Source organism: Lacerta agilis, chromosome 4, assembly GCF_009819535.1.
Source record: "Lacerta agilis isolate rLacAgi1 chromosome 4, rLacAgi1.pri, whole genome shotgun sequence".
Classification (NCBI taxonomy): Eukaryota; Metazoa; Chordata; class Lepidosauria; order Squamata; family Lacertidae; genus Lacerta; species Lacerta agilis.
Genome location: NC_046315.1, coordinates 43,196,485 through 43,213,474, shown reverse-complemented (window position 1 = coordinate 43,213,474; position 16,990 = coordinate 43,196,485). Strand labels below are relative to the sequence as shown.

Below are 16,990 nucleotides of genomic sequence, written 5' to 3'. Positions count from 1 at the left end.
CTATTTCCTTTTCTTTACAATTCAGTACACCACCAAAAATTAATGTCCAGCTTTGAAAATATAAAGACTGTATAGTTCTTCTCTTAGCTTCTCTTTTTAATATCTGTAAGAGACCCTGCCCAGAAAGAATTCAATTTTGCAATGTAGTTAAATTTGAATTGTATATTTACTGGTAATGTGGCGAAAGTGATGAAAGTTATGTAACAGTACTTGTGTTTAATACTTCTATATTCTATTGATTTTTCTTTGTTGTTGTCCTTATAAAAATAAAAGCAAAACAAAAAAAAACCTTCTGTTTTTCATCTACCCAAGAACCTGTTTGTTGTGCTTTACAATGGGAAAAGATCAAGGCAACAGCTAGAGTTTAAATTGGATGTAAGAAACTGCATGTTTCTTTGTCCTAACAGTCCTAGGTGCAACCTGAAATTTGCATAGTTCCTGTGAGAGCCTAATCTAAATCGATGAAGATTTCCAGCAAACCTACTGGTAAAAGTCTTGCTCACTATTTTTTTTTTTTTTGCCCAGCTGTGGATTTTGGATATTTTCTTATCATCCAAGTCTGCTCCATTGCTATTCATCCACAAGATATACTACAGATTTACACATACAACTCAATACCAGGTATTAAAGTTTTTCTGGGGGTTGGGAATTCTCTTTCAATCAGTAACTTACACTTCTGATTCAATACAGAAACAAAAGAAATCTTAGGGAATGTCAACAAATAACCTACCTGAAGAAGTGTGCATGCACACGAAAACTTATACCAAGAACAAACTTAGTTGGTCTCTAAGGTGCTACTGGACAATTTTTTTATTTTTTATATATATTTCGACTGCATCAGACCAACACTGCTACCTACCTGAATCTACTCATTTGTGTGTGATATAATCCTATCATGATACATTAGCCACAATAGAGTTACAGTATGCCTGTTCAGAAGCAGTATGCCACTAAATACCACTTGTTAGGGGCAAACAATGGTGAGCTGCCCTGCTTGTGATATGGCCATTATTGGAAACAGGATGTGGAACCAAATAGATCCTTGGCCTAATCAAGCAGGTCTCTTGTCACATTCTTATGACAGGTGTCCCACTCAATACTGACTACTATATTTTTTTCTGATTATGCTTCAGAATGAGAATGGTGGTGTTCTCATATTTTCTTACTGAAGTACTGCGAGTTTGAATGATAAAAGTAGCCTGATAATCAGGGATATATTGGGGGGAAATGGTCTATAACAGGGGTGTCCAACAGGTCGATTGTGATCTAATGATAGATCCCCAGGAGGTTTCAGTACATTGCAGTCGATCGCTGGATCCCTTTCCTTAGTGTTGGTAAAACAGAATCTGGCCCTTCCTGCTCGCCCCGCCCTCTGTTGTTGCACGATCTGTAGAAGGGAAGATGCATCTGTTGTCACATTCTTATGACAGAGACCACTGAGACCTTACTCAGTGAGGCTGTTTGTTTCCCCAGCGATCAGGCTGTTTCCCTTTCTTCCTTGAGCTCAGGCTTTAATTCTCACAAATCAGTGCTCAACAACTTTGACCTGAACCCCCCCCCCCGAAAAAACGGGGCTTTCCTTCCTTAAAAAAAGCTCAACAACTTGGACCTGAACTCCAAAAAAGGGGGCAGATCACTGACTGCTTTTAATTCTGGTCTATAATATATATTCCTGATGAATTTTATTATTAAAATTAATATAAAATACTAAATATTAAGGTATACAATCCTGTTTTAAAGCAACATTTTATTATTAAGTGCAAAATTAAATCATTGCTAGCAATATTTTAGTCTAACTGGATAGCTAACAGAGTTATTGTGTTGTAAGTAACATTGCTCCACAGAAAATTTTCCATTGAAAAACTCATCTGTTAAAGTACTCAACCCCCCCCCCCTTTCATAAGAAGCAGCCCCTGAAGAGACACCTTATGTTTTGCACCATGAAACAACTAGAAGTAGGACAAAGTTAACATAGCTGTGCTCTGAGGCTTAAGAACTTAGATCACAAATGATAATAATTTAGATTGAAGACAGAAGCACATGTGGTGGAAAGAAGCAAGATTCCCATATAGCCATGTTAGGCAGACTAATATGATCATTGGCTGCAGGGAGCATGTTCACAGTGTGAAGTGCTTCACTAAAGCCGCCTACAGCTAGAAATCTATCCCAGAAAATTTGACATCTTGAGGAAGATAGGACTCTTATTATCACTGCAAGACATATGCACACAAAGATGACAGTCAGTTATTGAGATAGATGAACATGCACATATAATGTAGAATGCACTGCATACAAATGCCTTATTTTTTTTGCCTTCGGCACAGCTTATCTGAGCACAGAAACAAAAAGTATGTCCTTTATCATCTAAAAAACTAGCAGTGCAGAAATTTCAAGGAAGATCTGAGGCATGGAATATGGATATTAAAAGTGACCCACTAATATGTTTTTTTTTAAGTAAGTAAAATGTATTTTCGTGTCTGTGGTATCAAATACTCAACACATGCAACATATTTAATGGAACTAGTTTAGTGATAATTTTATCCCACAAGCACATAAAGTCACACAATCTACTATTTTAACAAAGATAAAATCAAACTATCGGTACTTACTGGTTTGGGACAAGATTTTCTGCAAAGTCAACAACAAACAAAGCCCCCCCATAGTTGTCTGCAAAATGCACCTTGTCACTTAAGTCACTCTCAACTGGCTTTGTTGTTGTTGTTCAGTCGTTCAGTCGTGTCCGACTCTTCGTGACCCCATGGACCAGAGCACGCCAGGCACGCCTATCCTTCACTGCCTCCCGCAGTTTGGCCAAACTCATGTTAGTTGCTTCGAGAACACTGTCCAACCATCTCATCCTCTGTCGTCCCCTTCTCCTTGTGCCCTCCTTGTGCCCTCCATCATAGTGAGCAACTGGCTTTGCTCACTATCAATTATATCATTTCATATCAATGTCTGACTGGCTACACAATATTTGGTGTCACCCAGTTCACTGTGCTGAAATCTTGGTTGAAATCCTCATCATTATATCTAATCCAGACACATGCAGAGAAAAAAATGCTGTTTTGGAGCCATAATGGAATACAAGGTCACTGAAAAAGATATTCACCACCATCACTTTTTTTTTAATTGTGCAGAAAATATTTCTGCACATACACATACCCTGAACCCCAAATTGAAATAAGAGTGTTTGGGGCAGATCTGTTTTATATGTGTTTATATTCACACTAAATATATTACTGATCACTTGTCCATCTTCAAGTAACAGTGACCTCATTCACACATCAAAGTAAGCAAACTATAGCTTACCAGGACTGTACAAACATGCAGCCTCCAATAGAGGAGATCACAGCCGCTTGGCTTGTCCTGATTAGCTGAGCTAAGTCAAAGTTGACTTTTTATTTTAAAGCATTTCTGAACTGCTTCATACTTTAAATATTAAGTGGTGTACACTATGTACAATACAAAAACAATATCCATTAAAACAAAACAGCAGCCTAAAATCAATTAAACAATACAAAGACATAAAAGCAAATTAAATAGATTCAGGGTCTTCATACACCTAAATCAGGGTCCATTGTTTTACATGAGATAAAGATAAGACTGAATCAACTGATTGTTGCTGCATATCCTGTTGTCCAAACTGGGGTTCATGGTTAATATCTCTCTTCACTTAACCACAAGCTGCAACAGGGAACAAACTTGGTCAAAACTTGTCAACGGCTTAACCATAAGCCTGGGTTCAGAGGACACACTATGCCAAACTTGGCTTGGCTCAGCTTAACTCAAGTAAAAAAACCCCAAAGAAAGGCTAAGTAGCAGCCAGTGCCTCTCTGGGGACCTGCATGTTTGCACAGTCCTAGGAAGCCATGGTTGGTGAACCAGGTCAGTCTGTAATAATAATAATATTTATTGTTGTTATTATTATTAGTAGTAGTAGTAGTAGCAGCAGCAGCAGCAGCAGCAATTTGCTGGAATCTACGGTAATCTAACTGAACTAAGCCATAGCTTGAACCCAGAGCTTGTAGTCCTCGCCTTATGGCCCTTAAGCAACAATTAATTCTTCTGGCATGTCCCTTGCAGCCACTGCTTTCAACACCCTCCACAGCAATATGCCTTTTCACTACCCAGCAGCTTGCCAGGCATATTCCAACTGTTTGTGAGATGTTAAAGAGTTGCATGGAATTTTAGTGGTGGAGAGATTTAGAAAGGAATATGAGAGAATATAAAGGAATTAGATACTTAACCTTAATGAAATTATAGCTCTTTTGCTCCGCTGTGCAAAGTGAATACTTGACCATCTTTATTTTTTTATATAGCTCGAGCATTAAAATGATGATCTTGTGAGAGATCTTGAGGCCGGTACCTCTAGCTGTTGGAATGCAGGTTATGCCTGCTAGGCAAAATTGAAGATGTAGAATGAAGGGCTTAAAAAAAGGTTTACTGGAGTTTGAATCTGACCAAAACAAGATGAGTAGACTTTTTGGAATTGGTTTCTAAGAAGCAGTTGTGGGGAACCACAAGGTTGACTATTGACTTTAGAAAACATGTTTAATAATAATTTCTCACATTGAATGTAACTGATCTGTAGAAAAGACTCTACAAGCTGAAAAAAGACAATGCACATACTTTGGTAACAAAAAGAAAACTATTATTATTATTATTATTATTATTATTATTATGCCCACCTGACTGAGTTGCGGCTTCCAACAAATTATTAAGAGAAGCATTGGTTCTCTGTGGGACTATCTCCTTCTTATCCCCTCCTCAATTTATAATTTTGAAGTAAGGAAATGTGTTACAAGCCTGCAATTAATGTATTCGCAAGGAAACTGACCCTGTTAAGCTTCTGGAATTTTCTACCACTTAGGGAAATGGAATGTGCAAAACCCTAATGTCCCTCTTTGAGATACTTTAAGCTGTTAAGAACATTCATCTCCTGACTTACAGAAGCTTCATATGGAAGGTGTTATATTTTTGCTATGTGGTTCATTGAGCAATAACGAAATGTATATAAATTAGTCTTTGAAACAGTAGCTGGGTTTAAGCTAAGGAGCGACATGCTCATAGTTCTCTGAAAGAGAAGATATGTGAAGTCTCTACATTAATAACCTTCCCTCTGTGTCTGAATATAGCTACCATTACAGAAAATGAGATATATATAAGATGACAATGCATAGGATTATAAAATTCAGACCATAATGCACAATTATTCTTGATTCACTGCTTTATGTTTTTCCTCTGTATAATCAATAGCTGAAATCAGAAATAAAAAGTGAACTTGAATTGAACTCATTTCCCATTATTCCTTAATTTTTCTGCCCTGGAAAAAGTCAGATGATTTCATGTCTTAGTTTCACAGCATTTCCCCCCACCCTCACAAGTATCACCACTATCAAGTTATCCACACTTTTCCAAGGTCAAACATTCTAACAGATGGATGATAATTAACAGCTTCAGGCACATACAATGATCATATGTAGCTTAAAATGACATTATTAAAAATATAGTAAATTTTCTGAACAAAAAAAAGAGTGTCATGAGCCACAAATTCATGCTAAGAAGCTAAACCGATCTATCTGAATTACCAATATCACTGTTCATAAAATACTGCATTACTGTAGTTGCTGAGTTACAGGTAACCAGCTATTCAGTTTGTTCTTATATGAAATTACCTTACACCTCTGAGAAGTGACCAGTGTAGCATTTTCCTGATCCTAATTGCTGTTTCCTGTCACTGCAACTTCAAAGCATAAGCTAATTAGCTTCTCTTCCTCTTAAGCCTGATTTCCTGCTAGACAACCCTAAGGATGTTTCTGCCAAATGAAAAATGTCTTGACAAACGTCTTCTTACATTCTACACGTGACAACATACTACACCCCCTATGTCCTACATGGCAGTATATGGCATCTGGAAAGAAGGGTGGTATAGAAATGTCACCACCACCAACAACAAAATGAGGTTTCTGGGGAGATGTTGTTTCTTTCTGCCCTTTGATTTGTTTAACAGGAGACACAACACTCAACACTCACTGAATTTTCTCAACATTCAAAATGTACCTTCTGGTCCAAAAAGGTTGGTTGCCCCCAGCTTAACACAATGAAAGCAGGGGATCATAAAAGGCTTAACTGTGGGCGGGATATACTAAAATTGCTCTTGTAAAATCCCAGAAGTATCTATTTCCTATATATTTGCATTATTATTATTATTATTATTATTAAGTTGTCTCATCGGATAATTTCCCCATTTGTGGGATGATATAGGGCTTATCGGCCAGTAGATATTTTCCCCATGTACAGATATCTGTGCAGAAGAATCTGTTACATATATGTCTGTCATCCAAGCCAGTTTCCAACCTGTTTTACCTATCATGGAAAAGGAGCTGCCAGCATCACCATCTTTTTTTAAAATTTCTGAATGACCAAGACAACATAAGTAACATCTCTTGATGCATTGGGATACTGTCCTTGAAAAACAAGCTAATATTTCCTTAGTTAAAAATGTACAGAACTTCACTTGTTCTCCCAATGAGAAGATGCACTTTATTATATATATAGATAGACTGTAACTCAGAAGCACATGGAATAAATTGTTCTTGCAAAATCTTGTGACGCACATAGAATTTAAGCAAAACAAACCCCTCTTTATTTCAAACAGTTAATTAGCTTAAAACATACGGTTCTAAAATAATGGATTTAGTTTTTATGCAAGGAAACTAACCCTTTCCTGAAACTTAGCCTGTAGCTACAGTTTTCATGTTAAGAATTTTGAACAGTAAATATTTCCAATTACACCTAGCTATTGTCTGGATCAATATTAATAATTTGGCAGTAATTAAGATATTATGTGATGAAATAATATCAGTTTAAAATGTGGATTGAACAAAAATTAAGGTTTAGGGTAATGAGCAAGGCTATATATAGTGAATGAATTCTGTTCATTGATCTGCATTCTTCACTCCAAGCATTCTGAAGCCACCCCCACTAATGTTAAATGTCTCATACAGCCTTTGCTGTACAACCAGATGACATTCTGTTACGCCTTTCTGTCTTTCATTACCTCCCTGAAATAGCTTCCAGTTGCAAATAAAACCACTTCAGCTTGGTTACCCAAACCCTGAAACCGTATAAATTGTGACAGAAAGTATCTAGTTTTTTGCCTAGTGCTGCAAAGCAGTTTTGGAAGAAGTCCAACATCTTGTATGTCGGTTCGGTGCTTTTGCACATGCTTGCTATCTGTACTTGGCACAATCCTGAAAAGAGGTAATTGCAACTCTGTTCAGTGGAGGAAACCAAAGACCTGAAACAAATATTATTTTTGAAGTTCTGTGCTTTGAATTACACTTTTCATAGGACCAGAAGTTGTATAGGAACTTCAGAAATGCAAAGCTATCCATAGCGGAATGCGAAATAAGCAAAATGTGAAATGACTAGACTGAAAGAAAATAAAATGTATCAAAGAAATCTAAACAAGGATACACTAATCATTCACATCTGTTTCCAAGCTCCATGCAAGAGAACTTCTTTTCCCCTAAAATATTGTGTAACTCCCCTCCCCGCTCTGAAATAATGCAATGAATGAAAAGTCATCATACATATCAAGAGAGGAATTTTAAAAAAGTTTTATTATGTCCCTTGTAGTTTACAGATGCAAAAAGACATAGTCAAAACAAAATAAAAAATTCTTTCCGATCCTGACTTCCGGCGAGGTCGCCATCGCGGGCGGTCGCTGGGTTGCCTCGGCTGCGAGGCCACCCAGTCCAGCCCGGGGGTTGGAGCCCTGCCACCGCTACGCGGGGCTCCGGTGAGGCCGGGAAGAGCGTCCCGTGCCTCGGGCTCCCCGGCGGGCCCGCTAAGCTACGCGCCCTTCCCTCGCTCCCCCTGTAAAGGGGGAGTGGGGGTGAAGGGAATGCGGAGCTGGGCCATTAGGGGAAATGCCCCAACCGGGCGGAAAAGCGGCGAGAACTGGCCGTGGTGAGCGAGACGTTCTACCTGAGAGAGATGAAAGGAAAAGAAGCTGGAGGTCGTAAGTACTTAATTGGACTAACTGCTGAGTTTAAAGACTTAACGACTTAACGACCCTGGAGGCTTTAGATAAAGGCAGACTGCCTGTCTCTCTTCGGAGCTGAGAAGAATAACAGATTGTGATGCTGTTGCTATTGGATGGATATATTGTTAAGACTTTTTAAGGAGTGAGACTTTATAGATCTCCCTTGGGGGAGGAAGAGGATGGATAATATTCCTTTTGAAAGTTTTAGTCTTTGCGTCCCGGTTTCAGAGAAAATGGCCGCGAAAACTTTGAACCGAAGTGGAAAAGTACTGCTACATGATGAACGACACTGAAATAGAAACTGAAATTTGATACCTATGCCCATCCTCACCATGCTGGGCTTTGTTTTTGAAACTGTTTTGGACTCTGAACTAACTGATGAAGAAAGGATTATTATACTGAAACTGGAACTGATTAATCGGAAATTGAAGGTTTTGAGTGGGGATTTGAAGGAAAATCTATTTCCCACAGAGGAGACCTTTCAGATACTCGATACTATGGAAGAATGTCTGGGCAAAGAGCTGAAGGAGTTGTTGGAAAATTTGAGTGAGTTGGCACGGCGATCCCTAGAAAAAGGAGCGTTTCTCGGTGGTGGCAGCTCGAGAACGGCTAGGAATGTTATATCCAGCCCCCGAGGTGTGAGCTCGGGAGCGATGGTCAAGAAACTAAGATATTTACAAATAGAAGAATGCAGCATTGAATGGGAGAAGCCGAGAGATGAACAGTGTATCCTGATGCTCGATGCAAGGATGGTAGGGGACGGTGTCTGGCTGGTCTGGTCATGTGGACGTATAAGAAAAGAGGACAATCTGAGGAGCGGTTCCGGTGAAAGACGGAGAAGGACATTGGATAGAGGGGGGATAGGGTGAACTATATTAAGTATAAAATATAAATGCTTTGTTATGGTAATCTGAAATCGGAGGGTTAAGACAGTAAGCTTTATCTTAATTTTTAATAAGTAAAGGGATATTTTGAAATTTCTTGATATTAGCAGCAGTTTAAGGGAAGAAGAATAGTTTAGATTTAATATAAGAGTAATTTGTTAAGATCCAAAGAATTGTTATTAAGATTGTGGTTTAAGGTTCGAATTTTATTAAGTGAATAAAATTTTTAGAGAAAGGATGTTATTAAAGTAGAATATGGATATAAAACCGAAGGAGAGAGGGTGGGGGAAGTCAATTGTTAAGATTTGGAACTAGAAGATTTTCTTAAGTGAGTAAACAAGAAGAATTGTATTTGTGTTTGTATTTGATTTATATATGTGGGTGTGGGTGTGGGTTTATGTTTTGTTATGAAAATGCCAATAAATTCTTATTAAAAAATAAAATAAAAAATTCTTTCCAGTAGCACCTTAGAGACCAACTAAGTTTGTTCTTGGTATGAGCTTTCATGTGCATGCACACTTCTTCAGATACACTGAAACAGAAGTCACCAGACCCTTAAATATAGTGAGGGAGTGGGGTGGGGTATTACTCAGAAGGGTGGTGGGAATGGGTGATCAGCTGATAGGTGTGGAAAACCTGTTGATGACTCTTAACGGCTGCAATTGGCCTTACAGGAAAAGGCAAGGGGTGAGATGGCTAAAGATAGCTTTGTCATGTATAATATGATGAAAGCTCATACCAAGAACAAACTTAGTTGGTCTCTAAGGTGCTACTGGAAGGATTTTTTTTCCACAAAGGACTGGTAAGACATTTTGTTGCCTAAGGAGAAGGACAAAATATCCCCCCCCCAACTCCACAGGCAGAAGTTGACTGAACTGGCAGTTAAACTCAGCTTTATTGTCCACACCACATGGTAAAACAAATGCCAGTCTGGTGACTTCTGTTTCAGTGTATCTGAAAAAGTGTGCATGCACACGAAAGCTCATACCAAAAACAAACTTAGTTGGTCTCTAAGGTGCTACTGGAAAGAATTTTTTATTTTGTTTTGACTATGGCAGACCAACACGGCTACCCACCTGTAAAAAGACATAGCTTAGCTACAGATATATCTAGGAAGCCTTGAACGATTTAAAATCACAATAAAAAAATTAAACAATTAAAACACATATTTAAAATGTGGTGCTTGTGCTGTGACTCAATCCTGTGTCTTTAAAAGGGGCACAGCTTTAAATATTTTGCCACTGGCTACAGTATATACAACCCCAACTCTGGAAGGAAACTTCTACTCCACAAAAGCCCACAAGGTAACTACTGAAATAGACTGCCTGAGGCTGCAAAGCCATTGAGTTTAAGCAACCTCTAATGGAGAAAAAAATTGGGGCTTCAACTTTCATCATTCCATTAAGGTTTTCTAGCTGTTTGAGGGAAGAACTGCATAGCGGATGCTACCCTATTCTGCTGGCCTGGACACCAGCTGTGCTCTGGGATATGACCTAGGGTGGGGGAAGAGAGCTTCCAGGGAGAGACTGCTCTTTGTCAAGCGCAAGGATGTCACTGGCAGTGGTGGCGTTTCTACTGTTCTACACAGCCAGAATCTACATTGACAGAATTCTGTAACTGCAATGTAAGAACTGTAACTTTTGGTTGAACTTGCTTTTCCCTCTTCCCTCCCACTTCCTTTTCCTCATATGTCATGTATTTAGATGGTGCATGTCTCAGTACTAATCTTTGAAAGATGCTCAGAGCCTAAAGGGTGGGGTATGAATGAAATGAAAAATACCAGGATGAATAGCCATTCCTCAACCCATTTCTAACAACCAAAATCATTTTCTTTCTTTTAGCAATTCAGTTTTGAAAATCCTAGACAGCACAAGTAGCTTGAAGCTCAAAAGAAGTACCACATTTCTTCTAATTTCTTTAAAAGGCACAGCCTTGTAGTCTCTCTCATTTTACTACTGTAGGTGGTCCTTGAAATTCAAGAATCTAGCAAGAATGCCCAAATATTTTCAGTTTCCAGTCTGATGGCAGTTTCAAAACTGTTTTAAGTAATGCATATCTGCTCCATATTTGTTCCATTTAGGACAAAAGACAATAGAAATTTGTACAGAACATTAATAAATGTAGTTTGCCCAACTTAGCAGATTAATTCCAAATTTATTTCAATGACAAATCATGTTACATCATATAACTGAACAAAAGAAATATTTGGTTGCATGCATTTAAGCATAGTACAGGATAACTTTTGTTGTTGACTTTCTCAAACTTCAATTATTTTTAAAGTCTGAAAAATTTATAGAGTTTATCTAAATATTCATATTGCAATGGTGCTTGAGCTGAATATCATTTTTAGTTGGCCAACTCACTCATACATATAATGTGATTTTCAGCTCCCATAGGCTGTGATATTACAGATACAATGAATATTTGTAAATTTTGTTTCATGAATATTCATAACAGATGTGTTCCAAATAAGGCAATAGGTTAACAGTTACTACGGATCCATGAAAAGGAAACATTACTTGTGCCCAACATTTCACAATTTATTTCATAGAATAGGGATGAGAAAAATAGCTGGATAAGAAGCACAATAGCAAACAGGTCTGTCAGGGTCCTATATAAGGAAGAATGAGGCAGAAAAGTGGAAAACTACTACTGGTAAATATTAATCAATTTTTTAAAAATTCCCCCCACAAAAGAAAGGATGAGCACACAGAACCCCTACCTTTTAAAACACAACTATGTGAGATCTGCCTGCCTTTAAATGTTATATGTTATCACATTTGGCTGTAAACACTTCAAAAATCTCAATCTCACAGAAATATGTATCTGTTAGTGTGTATCAAACATGCCATGACAGTTAGGAACTGGATCTATTTGGAAATAGTACATACCTAATTTCTGTAAATACCTAATAAAGAGTGGTTCATGTATCTGTGGATGCAAATTCTAATATCTATAAAAGACCTCTTACGATGAATTTGTCTAGATCCCCTCAGCTCCTCTGTGAGATGAGCAACTAAACCAACGGCAAAAGGAGACACCATGATAGGTTTGCCTACAAAGTTCCAATGTGGCAGTGGAGAAGATCATTTAATTATATAAATAAAGACTGTAAAAGCAGAGAGAACAGAGGTATAAGGAGAATCTTTGATGTGACAAAATGCAAATGTTCTACTGAAAGAGAAGATGCGCAGATTTTTCCTTTGCCTCCCCAATGATGAACAGCTCTTAGTCTGACACTTGAATTATGTGTTCTAGAACCTTTCTTGCTGTCAATGTGAAGCTCACTGGTCGACAGTTACTTGCGTCTTATTTTCCTCCCTTTTCGAAGATGTGGGCAACATTTGCCCACCTCCAGTCCACAGGGACCACCCCTGTTCTCCAATAATTGTCTAAGATTATAGACAGAGGCTCTGAGATTACATCTTGAGTGGAGCTCATTAGGCCCTGGAGATTTGAATTCATTTAAAGTACTGGTAGCTAGGTGTTCCCTTACAACCTCTTTTCCTATCTTGGGCTTTAGCTCCTCCTTTGCATTGATAACTCTGTTATCACCAGGCTGGGTGCTGCTTTCTATGTGGATGTGAATATTACCATCTCTCATAAGGTATAAAGTGACTCTTGGGAACTTTGCACCGCTAGCTAACTAGGGGAGATGTGAGCATTTTGTTCGTCAAAGTGTGCCAAGTCTAATCCATAATAAATTATTTCAGTTTTGCCCCATGATTTAAAAAGAAGCTGCAGTCTCTTAGCTATCTGAGTTAAAGCAATCTACTTTAACATACTGTAGACAAATTTATTTCCACCCAAAGATTAAACTATTGTATAGTATAATTATAGTAACTTTTTTCCTGAATGACCTGGATAAAAAGACTAAGAAAACCATAAGGGGCCCAGTATGTCTGAACTCAATACAGTTAAAAACCCAAAGATGACAATGTTTACGAAAGAAAAAGGGAGAGTACACAATAATATGCTGAGAATTTTGTGAAAATGTACCTAAAAGAAACACTGAGGAGTTAAACCTATTGCATCCAGACAAAGCCAAACTCATAGTTTTTAATCTCCTGTTTGACCCTTCCTCTATCACAGCAATTCATCTTTCAAAGAGAAAGTACCCTCCTTGGGATGGAGATTAATTTGGTGCTAGTTTCTTCTTTCATCTATTACACATAGATCTTTTTTTGGCTGATATACATAATGACTTTTTCAATTTCATTTACCCTTTGTCATCTAACTACTTAAGATGCTTCACTTTGAAATGAAGAAAAATATAACTTTTAAAACTCTACAGGAAGATTGAATTGTGTCTTGGAGTAATTTACTACTGCTACCATTACGGAAACAAATAATTGCTGATTGAACAAAAACTTTGAATGTTATTCTTTCCACAGTGCAATTGTACAGTAATTTTCCAGCTCATGTTCAATATTGTTTTCCCAAAGAAAATTGTGTCCATAAACTTAATTTGGCAATACATAAAAAACATTTCAAATTCCTGATGTGCTATTTAGGGGATCAAGCAAAATAGAAATGGAGCTACAACTTATCCAAACCATTCAAAATCTGAGCTATACATGCAACTGAGATGAACAATTCCATGCTTTTAAAAGCCAATAATCACAAAGATAAAAATATAAATTACTTATCAAGGTTTTCTTTTTAAAATGAGCATGATATATAAATGGCAAAGAAGTGAAGAAATGGAAAACAAGTGTTATTGCAAAAGGGGCGAAATTGGATTCACAGTATTTAACTCGGCTTTCTAGGCCGAACCCTTCATTCTTGGAAGCTTAATTGAAAGTAATCTCTTTGTATCTTGATGCTTTTAATGTATGTGTAAAGTATTTTGCTTATTATACATTTATGCACATCATTCTCTACACTTAAATGGTGCAATTAATTATCATCTCAATTAAATGTGTTTTTAAAAGAATGTAGATGTTCATGGAACATACTGCAAAATAGGATATGATTCTTTCTAATACTGATTCTGACTCCTTGGTTTTCACATCCTTAGTTGATAAAATAGAAGGAGACTATATTAACATGTGAGAACTGCAGTACTTGAGCTTTATAACAAGAAGGTATAGTAAATAATTGAAGGAAAATGTTGAAGCTGCTTAAAATTTCTATACTATATTTATTAACACCCACCCAAATCTTATGCATGTTTTCTTATAAGTCAGTCCCACTATGTTTAGGGCTTGATCTTCTTTTGCAGTATCTCATATGTCTCTTCAAGTTCTCTCCATCATTATCTGCTGTTTGTTTCTTTCGTCCACAAAAGTCCTGCTGTGAGTTTTAGATAATCAGCCCATCACATAGATTATCCCCTTAGTCTTTTGAAATTGTAAGGTTCCCATACTAACCCTGCTTTATTTAGATAAATTCTAATCTTAGATAAATTCTAATAGCGCTTACTTCCTAATAAAGTAATGTCAGATTTTAGCTCAGGTTTGCCTATTCTCAACAGCACCTTGTTGATACAAAATTGTGTCATTTTTCCAGTACATTAATAAAAACCATCCTGCTTTTGTTGGGGCAGGGAAAGTTAACTCACAAAGGACTGGTTACAGGTAGGTAGCCGTGTTGGTCTGCCATAGTCAAAACAAAATAAAAAAATAAAAAAAATCCTTCCAGTAGCACCTTAGAGACCAACTAAGTTTGTTCTTGGTATGAGATTTCATGTGCACGCACACTTATTCAGATACACTGAAACAGAAGTCACCAGACCCTTATATATAGTGAGAGAGTGGGGAGGGGTATTACTCAGAAGGGTGGTGGGAATGGGTGATTGGCTGATAGGTGTGGAAAACCTGTTGATGACTGTTAATGACTGCAATTGGTCTTACAGGAAAAGGCAAGGGGTGAGATGGCTAAAGATAGCTTTGTCATGTATAATATGACAGGCTGGCTGGGATTGAAGGAATCACAGAATTGTAGATTTGGAAGAGTCTCATGCTCTACTGACTGAGCTATCATTAGAGACATCCGGAGGACCACTCTATTGGAAAGACGGGGGCTTTGGCTAGACTCCAGATGAAATTGTTGTGGGAAACCAATGGCGGCTGCCTCCAGATGGTAACTCTGGTACCTTTAGTAAATTTTAGAGATAGGGATTGATTACTTAATAAAAGGCCTCTTACTTACCTCATCTCTAAGCTCGTAGTAGTTAGTTAATGGTCTTTGATTTAAAATCTCAAATGTGTTATTATATATTGACACTATTGTAAACCACTTTGATTTTTTTTATAATATAGCAGTACATATTTTTTATAAATAAGTAAATGTTTAGATACAGCATGTGAATTATCTCACAGACATGTGTCCCAATATAAATGTCAGTTTTCCAAAACAGAAGTCATATTCATGGAAGGTACATGAGAATCGCATGAAAATCAGCCATTATACCGTGTATGATGTAAGAAAGCAAACATGCCATATGTCTCCTTGTATTTAAATCTTACTGAAGAGCAGAATTATAATGCAAATATCTTTTCATGCACCCAATTTATAGGAGCACCTGATTTTCTCTTATAATGAACAGTCTTGCATTAAACGACTAGAGGAAGATCTGTTCCAGTCAAATCTATTAATTAATTTCTCATCCTTTGTTCATCATGGCTGCTTCCAGCAAACTGTTAAACTGGATATGCTTACAGCAGAATGGAGTGGGATTTAAGTTGTAGAGTTCTGAAATGGCAGAACAGATAATGCTGCTTTAGAATACAAGAGAAGGGACATACTTTTTTAAAATTATCCCTTGCATAATACACTCCCCCTTGCACAGCAAGAACATGATACACATCCCTCCTGATGAACCAGGTATTTCTTAGCAGATGTTGAAAGCATTAAAAAAAAGATATTTTTACACCTTCACTCTAAAATGATACAGCCCACTCTAGTAAATTTATTTAATGGTCCTGCTTCTCATTACTTTTTTGCTAACTTTTCTTATAACTTCTCTGTCAGTAGGCAAAACTTTTTAAAAAGGCAAAAGGGTTTGTTTCACTGTAACACTCCAAAATCAAGTTAAGGAGAGCATTTTTTTTTTTTAGTTCAAAACTCTACAGCGAGGTCAAAACCCTACATGTTTAGGGTTTTTTTTCTGCAACAGATTTGCTGCAGCTATACTATGTATCACTGTGAATGAAAAAAAATAAACTACAGGAACATAATAGCTGAGCCTGTCCATAACTGGTTGCATAGATTAAAGGAACAAGAAACATCCCTGTGAAGAATTAACAAATTGCATGTTAGATCTAGACTTCCAGCATGTTAGATCTAGACTTCCAGTAGTTCAACTCACATGGCACTGGAGGAAGAGATTATTTTTCTGACTTCTCCTTCCCCCACAGCACTCTATGTTCCCTGAAAACTGCTCTGATGGTGCTGGGAGATGGAGGGGAAATTGGCAAAAATTACCTCCTTCTGTTTTGTCCAAAAAGAGCTTACACTGCTTTGCAGTTCATTCCATAGTCTGGATGCCACACTATGTGTGTACTTGTTTTCTCTAGATATACTTGCAGGAACGGGGAAACCCCCCAAATCAGAGTTCCTGCAACATCAGGTGGCTAACTGCAGCTACTCTAATTATTTGTATGCATGCTCCACTTGCCCCATTATAATGTGCACAGGCAAGTGTGAGATTCTATTTTCAGCTTTTGTTCTTTTACACACTTACTGTAATTCTTTCATCTTTGTCATCCAGGGGGGCACCATCTTTCTTCCATGAAATCGTAGGCTCAGGATGGCCTCTTGGAGGTTGGCATTCCATCACAGCTGGTTCACCTACTGCTACCATGACGTCAGAAGGGTTTTGCCTGAAGTCATCACGCAGTACTGAAAAAAGCAAAGGGAAGTAAAATTAAAAAATGAGAATCGGTGATAAGGAAGCAGCATTAAACATCAAGTACTCTGAATGAGAAGAATCATTTTGTTAAAGAGGGCAATGGAAGGTTGAACTACAGATACGTCCACAGCTCCTTCCTGAGGGTTTATTTCTGGGACATGAAGAAGATTACATATTTGATTGATATGCTAATATTTAAAC

The 16,990-nt window shown here is 37.6% G+C and overlaps 1 protein-coding gene across 6 annotated transcripts in view; it reads right to left on the bottom strand.

Moving 5' to 3' along the window:
- ROBO1 (roundabout guidance receptor 1) overlaps positions 1-16,990 on the bottom strand; it is a 611,457-nt gene that overhangs the window by 90,575 nt on the left and 503,892 nt on the right. For all 6 annotated transcript variants that reach the window (XM_033146826.1, XM_033146829.1, XM_033146827.1 and 3 more), the window contains one exon: positions 16,622-16,779. In XM_033146826.1, the coding sequence (XP_033002717.1) occupies positions 16,622-16,779 (158 nt within the window). The remainder of the gene's footprint in view (positions 1-16,621; positions 16,780-16,990) is intronic.